This window comes from Aspergillus candidus (genome assembly GCF_002847045.1).
Source record: "Aspergillus candidus strain CBS 102.13 unplaced genomic scaffold BDW47scaffold_82, whole genome shotgun sequence".
Classification (NCBI taxonomy): domain Eukaryota; kingdom Fungi; phylum Ascomycota; class Eurotiomycetes; order Eurotiales; family Aspergillaceae; genus Aspergillus; species Aspergillus candidus.
In genome coordinates this window covers 71243-80552 of record NW_020194087.1, presented here as the reverse complement: position 1 = coordinate 80552, position 9310 = coordinate 71243, and the positions used below count along the sequence as shown (strand labels likewise).

At 55.4% G+C, this 9310-nt stretch overlaps 4 protein-coding genes across 4 annotated transcripts; 1 reads left to right on the top strand and 3 right to left on the bottom strand.

The window, feature by feature from the left end:
* The first annotated feature begins 33 nt into the window (after window positions 1–33).
* On the top strand, window positions 34–1893 carry rho2 (putative Rho GTPase Rho 2). The gene is made up of 5 exons (XM_024814445.1): window positions 34–268; window positions 465–543; window positions 633–638; window positions 707–898; window positions 957–1893. The coding sequence occupies exons 1-5, from the start codon at window positions 231–233 to the stop codon at window positions 1242–1244; spliced, it is 603 nt and encodes a 200-aa protein (XP_024667706.1). The 5' UTR covers window positions 34–230; the 3' UTR covers window positions 1245–1893.
* Window positions 1894–1937: 44 nt separating this feature from the next.
* On the bottom strand, window positions 1938–2901 carry BDW47DRAFT_113552 (mitochondrial 54S ribosomal protein mL40). The gene is made up of 2 exons (XM_024814444.1): window positions 2672–2901; window positions 1938–2477 (listed from the first exon to the last, which is right to left on the bottom strand). Exons 1-2 carry the CDS (start codon window positions 2862–2864, stop codon window positions 2134–2136), a joined length of 537 nt encoding a protein of 178 aa, XP_024667705.1. The 5' UTR covers window positions 2865–2901; the 3' UTR covers window positions 1938–2133.
* Window positions 2902–3129: 228 nt separating this feature from the next.
* BDW47DRAFT_113551 (RING finger domain protein) lies at window positions 3130–5069 on the bottom strand. Its single transcript, XM_024814443.1, has one exon. The coding sequence runs from the start codon at window positions 4818–4820 to the stop codon at window positions 3363–3365; it is 1458 nt and encodes a 485-aa protein (XP_024667704.1). The 5' UTR covers window positions 4821–5069; the 3' UTR covers window positions 3130–3362.
* A 334-nt stretch (window positions 5070–5403) lies between these two features.
* Window positions 5404–8642, bottom strand: BDW47DRAFT_113550 (acetolactate synthase catalytic subunit). Its single transcript, XM_024814442.1, has 5 exons — window positions 8143–8642; window positions 7972–8070; window positions 7833–7900; window positions 6079–7764; window positions 5404–6010 (listed from the first exon to the last, which is right to left on the bottom strand). Exons 1-5 carry the CDS (start codon window positions 8307–8309, stop codon window positions 5958–5960), a joined length of 2073 nt encoding a protein of 690 aa, XP_024667703.1. The 5' UTR covers window positions 8310–8642; the 3' UTR covers window positions 5404–5957.
* Window positions 8643–9310: the final 668 nt, after the last annotated feature.

The following is a 9310-nucleotide window of genomic DNA, read 5'->3' as shown; positions in this document are numbered from 1 at the left end:
ACCTACTCCCTCCCCCCCCCCCCCCCCCCCCCCCCCCCGTCCACCCCCCGGTTCAGGGCTTCTCACCCAAGCGCCCTGACTTCATCCCCGTCTACCTGTCCGCATTTCCCTCTTCCGCTCGACGGTTTCTCGACATTATTATCTTCTCCTATCTTCCTCCTGAGGGGTTGATTGATTGATTGATCGTTCGATCGATCGTCGATCAGGCTCGTGCGATTTGGCCGTGAAAAATGGCCCAACAACAGAGTGACGACAATGTCATGCGAAGGTGCGTGCGACGACCCTGATCCGGAAATCCGTCATGTCATGGATGTTCCAACCACCAGTGGTCCAACTGGGGGATCGGCGTTCCATACCGCGCTTTGCATGCGGTCCATCCCACCCTCACCCCTCCTCTCCTCCATCCATCTGGCGCTACGTTTCGCGGAACTAGGATGTCGGAACTAACGCTAGAACCAATATAGAAAGCTAGTTATCATCGGCGATGGTGCTTGTGGGAAGACCAGTCTTCTCAGCGTCTTCACCCTTGGCTACTTCCCAACCGTGAGTCCCTCCCCCTCCCCCTTCCCTCCCGAGACAGGTCGGATCAATGCAAGATATAGATTATGGACTAACGTACGTTTCTATCGCAGCATTATGTTCGTATTTCATCCGTCCCTGATGTCATCCGTGTCTGGCGCGTCGGCCTCTGACCACCCCTACCTAGGTCCCCACCGTTTTCGAGAACTATGTAACAGATTGTCGGGTGGATGGACGGTCTGTCCAATTGGCCTTGTGGGATACCGCGGGACAGGAGGACTACGAGCGTCTGCGCCCGCTGGCCTATTCCAAAGCGCACGTCATCTTGATCGGCTTCGCCATCGACACCCCGGATTCGTTGGAGAATGTAAAGCATAAGGTCCGTTGTCCCTATTGCCCTTGTCCCATCCGTTCTCCGGCTGATTACTTCAATACAGTGGGCCGAAGAGGCAAACGAACGATGTCCAGGTGTGCCGATCATCATAGTGGGCTTGAAGAAAGATCTCCGGGACGATCCCATGGCGATCGAAGAGATGCGGAAGAAGTCACTACGTTTCGTCACGGCCAAGGAAGGTAACGACACCTCGACGTCGCTCGGCGCGAGGAAATACCTCGAGTGCTCGTCCTTGACCGGCGAGGGAGTCGACGACGTCTTCGAAGCCGCCACGCGGGCCGCCCTCCTCACGTTTGAAAAGCGGAAAAGCTCGTGCTGCATTGTCCTATGATGGATCCAAGTCGCATTGTAACTCCAACGACTTTCTCCCACCAGTCAGAGACACGCCTCCGCCCGGCCTTCAATAGATGTTGGGCCAGCCCATCACGACAACCCACGTGTCTATCGCTGGTGGGAACCTAACAAAAAAAAAGGGGGGACTGAAGAGACTGAAGTCGACGACGTTCTCGCCGTTGATCGATACTTGCATTATTGGGCGTTTGGGTAGGCTTTCTCGACCGACATCAGGTCATTTCTCTTCCTTGCGACGTTGCGTCTGTATATGGTACGAAAACACGTCTTATTCGATTCTCTCTCTTATCTTATCTTTTGGGCGGAAATACGCTCCCCCATAACGGTCATTCTCTTCGATACGCACGCGTTGCAGTCCGAATTCTCTCCTTGATGATTTCTCCGATCTATCGGGCGTTATTATACCAACTGTCATGATACTCTCATTTCGCCATTTCATTTCATTCTATGTTTGTCTTTGACTTTGATTTACGCACATTCTTTATCGTCTAGCGCGTTTTTTCTTTTTTTTCTTTGTTTTCTTTGACTTGTTTGAAGCAATCGTTGCAATCGTTGCAATACATTCATACGTTCGATCAGTGTGTTTATATCAATCTTTACTACTTTACTTACTTTACTTTGACCTATCATTTCATCATTCTCGTATTGAGCTACAGATATAGTAGGGATGTAGATGAGTACCAGTCCATGAGCCAGATATGATAAACAGACAAGTACAATAAATTATAGTACACAGCAAAAAGAAAGACCCAGCCAGAACACTGTCCAACAGACAATAAGATACCCTATCTATAGACACACTCACTCACCCCACCCACCCCAAAAACAATACATCAATCGGATATAGAAAACTTAAGAAAAAAGAAAGATCACCTCCTCTCGGGCCTCACCCACCCATGATTCCACCCCTCCTGCGCCGGCGTCTCTGTCTGCAACCGCCCATACTCAATGGGGAACATATCGCGGAACACGCCCCGCTTGTTCATCGACTTGCGGAACAGCCGGCCGCCATCGCCGGCGCCCGTGCGCAGCTCCTCGCACGCGGCGTTCATCGCGTGCCACTGGCGCTCGAGTTCCAGCGTCTGCGTGCGGCGCTGCTGGTTCTGGAAGAGTTGCCAGGCGCGGTGGATCGTCCAGTGGCGGAGGTAGCGGGTTCGGGAGAAGCGGAGGGGGCGGGGCGTGAGGGGGTGGTGGAGGAAGTAGCGGATTAGGGCTGGTTTTCTTGAATTAGTATTTTTCATTTGGGTGGGTTGTCTTTTGTGGTGTTGTGATGGGAGGGTGGATGAATTGGAATTGCTTTTTTCTTTTTTTTTTTTTTTCTGTCCATGTGTTTGGATTGAATTCATGGGTTGATGATGGATAATGGGAATGAACCAAAGGTAAAGAGATGAAAAAGGGAGAACATACTAATCCTCCGATCAGTCTTCAACCCCCCCTTCCTCTTCAACAAAGCATTGGTACTCGAAAACGTCCGCGCCGCAGCCGGCTGCGCAGCAGCGGTGACAGGCCCGGGGACGATAGCCGGACGGGCCAAGGTTTGCGAGATGGGAATCCTGAAGACGTTCGCCAGGGAGGCGAGGACGGGCGAGAGGGGTCGCATTGTGTGGTTTGGTTTGATTGGAGGTGGTTGATGGATACCGGCGTAGTTGGTTTAGTAGCTGGAGTCGAGAAGGTTGGTGGTGGTCGGGACGAGGGCAGATTTGGTTTTGCCGCGCGTTTAGAAGGCGGGCGGCTGAGGTTGGTTTAGCGTGGTTCACGGGCATGTACATATCTGGTGGAGGTATGGATACCGATTCACGACGCATGAAGATAATTGTTATAGATTTACTAAATTGTTTTTTGCCCTTTACATGGCCCGTTGATTTCCGGATCGTGTTGATTACAGAGTGACATTCTAGTCAGAGTTGCGATTACCCAATAAAACAACAAAGAAAAAAGGAACGCTCGGAACTACCTATCAATAGCACATTATAGAGGGGGGCACAAACAGAGCTAGAATAAAACAAAGAGGGGGGAAATAAACGTGGGAAAGGTTCACAACGCCGGGAATGCACCATCATACCGATTATCATCAAGGAGCATGCTGCTTGCCAGGAAGTCACCGCTTACCGCCGACAGACCCTCGCTTCGCCCGATCGTAATTCAACACTTTTCGTCGTCGGTGGGTCTGCGCTAACTTCCATCGACAGTACAAGACCAGTGCATCTTTCAGCAGGACGAAGACACAACCACCCACAACGCTGCGGCCCCAGCGTGTCTGCAAGAGACCCGAACGACTGCGCTCCAGGGTCGATGCCGCCGTCCATGACTTGGGTAAGACGTATTTGAGCAATCCGCCCATGGAGGCCGAGATGGCTGGGAATGCGAGAGCGCCCAGGATGATGTCGGCGAGGCTGCCCGTGTCGTAGACCATATCCTCGCGTCGTCCAAGCCCCATGTTCTGGCCAACGCCTAGCTGGTTCTGCGCGCCCTGTCCGTTGTCCGCGCCCAGCCCGAGCGCCTCCTGCGGGTTGTCGTTATCTTCGTTCCCCATGCCCATTTGTAGTTCCAGGTCAATCTCCATCAGTATCTGACCGTTGCCGACCTCCCCGCGGGCGTCGGGCTCCGGGTGTTCCGGCGGCGCGTTGTCGTCGAATTCGTTGACGTCCGACTGGCGGGGCTGGACCTCGGCGATCCACTTGCGCTCCAGTTGCCCGAACAGTCGGTCGTAGAGGGCGCCGTAGAAACTCTTCACGTACGGCAATGCCGCGAAGGTCATCGTCGCCGAGGGCGGCCAGAGCTCCATGTCGGGCTCCTGACCCGGATTGTGCGTCGCGAAGAACAGCACCGGGATGGCGGGGAGGAGGCCCTCGGCGTAGCGAGTGCGCGAGAAGATCAACGCCATGGGGATCAACGGCAGGCCGAGATTGAGTCCCGAATTCCACGTGCCCTCTGCCGTCTCTTCCAGGACGTGTCGGGCGTCCTCCGTCCCGAAGATCAGATACATCGAGTATACCCCGTGGGCGCAACACCCCGCCCACACCGTGCCCGCCGCGGTGAAGAGCAGCCCCGGCAGGACTAATCGGCTAGCGACCCCTTCCACCAACCGCACGACGTCCACGATATAACTGCGGGGCCGGGAGACCACGATCTCGGACTTGCACTGCGGACACACCATCTTCGCACTGTGACCGTTGCGCTTGCGGGAGCGGGGGTTCTCCAGATCAGCCAGCCAGTCGAGGAGACACGCTTCGTGGGCCGTCAGGGCGCACGGGCAGGGCGACCGCCAGTCCTGGTTCAGAGGCGAGTCTTCCGTCTCGTCGGTATAACAGATCCAGCATTTTCGAGGCTCGTCGACGGTGGTTAAGCTGGCGGCCGGGGGCTTGCCGCTGGCCAGGTTATCTTCGCTCGAAGGGTGTTTGTTGAGGAATACAGTCTCGTGATCCTCGAGGGATCCTGTCGGTGGTGCACTACTCGACTCCGATCTCGGTACTGCGTCATCGCGGGTGCTCGATCGCGGGCTTTCGGCCGTTCGCGGGCGACCCGTTGTCGCCGAATATCCTGGCACCGAGGCCATGGTGTACGGATCGAACGAAGAGGATACGACTGGGATAAAGCTGGGAGGCGAAAATGGGAATGCGTTAGATGTCAGATAACCGAGCGCAACATCCTGCGGGGCAAGCTAGCGATAGAGATAGCCCGTGAAGACCCTAGACGTAATGGTCCCGGGAAATATGAAATGGTCAACGATCCAAACCAAGAAAGGGATAAGGATGGGCGTTGGATGGGGGAGAGTTGAAAAAGAGCAGAGGAAGCCCGGGAAATGGATGAAAGAAAGAGCAGTAACTTTCTTGCAGGCAGGATTGATTACCTTAGGCTCTTTCTCACCACCAACCAGATCAAGTCGGAAACGGACCGCGGCTTTTGGAGGTGCGAAAATGAATCGCGACCAATAGAACGCCGGATTCGCCTCGGACGTCAGTCAGGTGCCGCTCACGTGAGTGGCTGCGGGGCACGAACGCTTGGCCTTTCCAATGGGGGCGATAGGGCTGATGCAATACTGGGGGAATATCGTGGAATGTATCTACTAATTCCAGACTATGATGGATTGCAGGCCATGATCGACAATTGATGCAACGGAAGTATGAAGGGAAAACACGTCCTCAAATGTACATTGTACAAGATCCTGAAATAATGCCAAGCTAGACCAAAAGGTAAGACTTATGTACAAGCAAATTGTTCTCCTAGGAACCATTGCAGAAGTTGGTCATCACGCTAGACAGGAACATCCGCGGTGCAAGAGCAACAGTAGGGAGATTGGCAATGATACCACCAATGCCACTGGAACCGGCAATGCATTCCCAGCGTGTAAATGAAAATATAAGACAGAAGAAAAGAAATTTAGAAAAAAAAAAAACAAAGCCGTGGTTATATTATTACTTTTTCGTCCTTTCTTTCGAATCGTCGCCCCACACGGTTGGAGTTCGGCGTTATTTCCCCCCCCCACAAGTAGGGGCGGTTGCATGTCAGTGTGGGTACATATGGGCACCAGATCAGCGTTTTGAGAACCGGCCAGAAACGCCATGGATATCAACGGGTAAAAAAGTCCGGGGAAAGGGCACTTTTGTGACTACAAAATCATCGGTACAGCGACAGGGGGTCGGTCATCAGGGATGCAGGCGAATAGGGAGGAGGGTGTGGGTGGAGACGGAGTTTAGAATTTCACGTTGCGGCTCCTCATCAGGGCTTTCCGCTCTTGCTCCTTGGCTAAAAGTTGAAATGATTTAGCACGTTGTCCAACAGGGTTAAGGGGGGAGAGGGGGCATCAACTATACCTTCATCGTACACGAGGAACTCGTGCAGAGCGCTGCCGGAGGGCACCATGGGCAGCACGGGGACCTTGCGGTCCGTGAAGACCTCGAGCAGGGCCGGGCCATCGCTCTCGATCAGCCACTTCAGCTTCTCCTCGATCTCGGAGGGCTTGGTGCAGCGGTCGGCCTGGACGCCCATGGACTGGGCCAGAGGCACGAAATCGGGGTTCTTCTGGTGCGTGTGCGCATAACGGTCTTCGTAGAACAGATTCTGCCACTGCGTCACCATGCCCTGCTCCTCGTTGTTCAGCAGCAGCACCTTGACGCCGATGTTGAACTGGGCCGCCGTCGACAGCTCGGTCAGGGTCATGTTGAAGGACGCGTCACCGTCGATGTCGATGACCAGAGCATCCGGGCGCGCCACCTTGGCACCGATGGCGGCGGGGAGACCGTAGCCCATCGTACCCAGACCACCGGAGGTGATCATGGTGCGGGGGTGGCGCCAGCGGAAGTGCTGGGCCGCCCACATCTGATGCTGGCCGACACCGGTCGAGACCACGGTGCGGTCCTTGATATGCGCCGTGAGGTCACTGAGCTTCTCGATCAGGTACTGGGGCTTGATGGGACCGTTGGGGTCCTGGGGTTCGTAAAGGGAGAAGGGGAAGCGCGACTTCCAGTGGTTGATCTGGTCAAACCACTCCGGACGCTCGGGCACGGTCTTGATGTGCGGAAGCAGGAGGCGGATGTTGTCGGCGCAATCGCCCTCCACGGCCTCGTTGGCCTGGACCACCTTGTTGATGTTCTTGGGCATGATCTCGAAGTGAACGATACCACCGCGGCCTTCGGAGGCGGCCAGCTTCGCCTGGGGGGCGAACTTGGAGATGTTACCCGTCACGCGATCGTCGAACCGGGCACCGATGGCGATGATCAGATCGGCCTCCTGCATGGCCATGTTGGCATAGGCGGACCCGTGCATACCGAGCATGTGCAAGGCCTTCGGGTCGAGTTCGTCGTATCCACCCAGACCCTGCAGGGTCGTCGTGACGGGGATGCACGCCTTGTCGGCCAGTTCCTTCAGGATCTGGGGGCCACCGGGGCCGGCGAGCAGACCTTGGCCCACGTACAGGATGGGCTTCTTGGAGACGTTCACCAGGCGGGCGACACGGTCAATGGCGCCTTGGAGCTGCTTCTGGCCCAGCTCGCGAGCCGCCAGGGTCGCAGCGCTCGGCAGGGAGGGGATGGTGCTGTTCATCGGGATGGGCTTGCGGAGGATGCCGGCGGTGACATCCTTGGGCAGATCGACCAGCACGGGGCCGGGGCGGCCAGAGGTGGCGATCTCGAAGGCCTCATGGATGCGGCGGGGGAGCTCGGCCACGGACTTGACCATGACATTCCACTTGGTGCACGCGCGGGAGATTCCGATCACGTCGGCCTCCTGGAAGGAATCGGTACCGATCAGGCCGGTGGGGACCTGACCACAGAAGACCACCATGGGGGTACCATCGGACAGGGCATCTTGCATCGGGGTGATCACGTTGGTCGCACCGGGGCCGGAGGTAACGAGGACGACACCGGGCAATCCCGAGGCGCGGGCGTAACCCTCCGCCATGTGGCCGGCGCCCTGCTCGTGGCGGGGAAGGACGAAGTCAAAGTGCTTGGAGTTGTAAATGGCATCGAACACGGGGAGGATAGCGCCACCGGGGTAACCGACTACCGATTTGTTAATCTCGTTGAGTCCGCCAGCAAGGACGGAGGGAACCTGAACAGAGATGACTCACAGACATGCTTCACGCCAAGTCTCAGCATCATTTCGTGGAAGATCTCTCCGCCACTCAGGCCAACGAATCTATATGCCAGACCGGTTAATATCCATCCACCTTCCCGCGCCATCAATTCCACCGGGGCGGGAGCACATACGAGTCGTCCAACTCGGGAACATTGCGGGATTGCAACGGCGAGACCTCATTCCGGTGAGGTTCCTGGTTGAAGGCCGGGCTGGGAACGGGCCTGGACTCCCTGGGCGATAAAAATTCCACCATTAGCTCACTCCATTGTCTGATCGATTTCCAGAGCCATTGGAAGCCTTACGTGGCAGCGGCTGTTGCGGTGCTTTTGCTTCGTTTCTGAGTAGCGAAGCGGTGGGGCGAATTGGCGGCCGCCATCGACGCCGAGGTGAAGACTCTCCTGCTGGAGGTCATATACCTCTGATATTGCAGGGCGCGCATGGCGCTCTTCGATGGTCTTAAAGGCATCATCTTCGCGGCGGATGATTGCCAGGCCAAGAAAAGGAAACGTTGGGGGGAGAGAGGAAAAGGAGAGGAGAGAAGTGGCGGAAGAGTTGAAGGATGAAGAATCACAACGGCGAAAAAATACCTCCCGCTGGATCTCCTTCAGGCCGGGAGTAAAAAGACTCAAAACTGGGTCGGGGGAAGAGTCTCCACTTGGACCCAAAGGGGTTTAGTCGGGTCCGACTCAGATAATCTCGACGCCGTGATTGGCCAGGACTGCCCAGCGCCTCCGGTCATCGGCCTCTCGGGGCCTCACTTGATTGGCAGGGGCCTGAGGCAGCGAGTGGCCGCATCCTCGGCGGTCGCTCGTGACAGCAGAACATATTGATTCATGGTCATTGGAATGAGAAGCTTAAGGTACTAATATAGGTACCTATATTAGCGGAAATATACTTCGGGATGCAAGGAATCTCCCCATGTCAGGGATTGCATTGCAACCCGTCGGACGATCTTGTCTAGACCATCAGCCTGCATCAAAAGAAAGCATGACATTACATACCGCCGAGGCATCTCCCCAGATGCCCGGAATGTGTCAGTTCACATTCCTGTGACTGATTTAGAATCTACCCCATTCATGATTTTCTTCTTCTACAATTTTCTACAATTAAACACCATCGACAGCTCTCTCTCAAGGTCACCTCGGATGAAAAATTAAAGCCCCCTGGTCAAGGCATGGTCGTGTGAGTCACGGTCTTTGAATCAACAGCCTCTCCGATCCCGGAGCCGGTTTGCCAACCAATACTGAAAATCAAGTCTTGCAGTTGGCGCCTCGAATTCGAATCTCATCTGAACAAGCTCTTACTCCAATGGTGTCTACTCCATTACTTACGTCCTCTCCATGCCAATCCCATCATCCTGGATGGTGGAGGGTTGATCACGCATGACACTGATCGGGACCCACTGTCCAGCGATGGTCTGACTGCCCCGAGTAACTTAGTTACTCCGGAGGATATGGATACTCTGTCCTT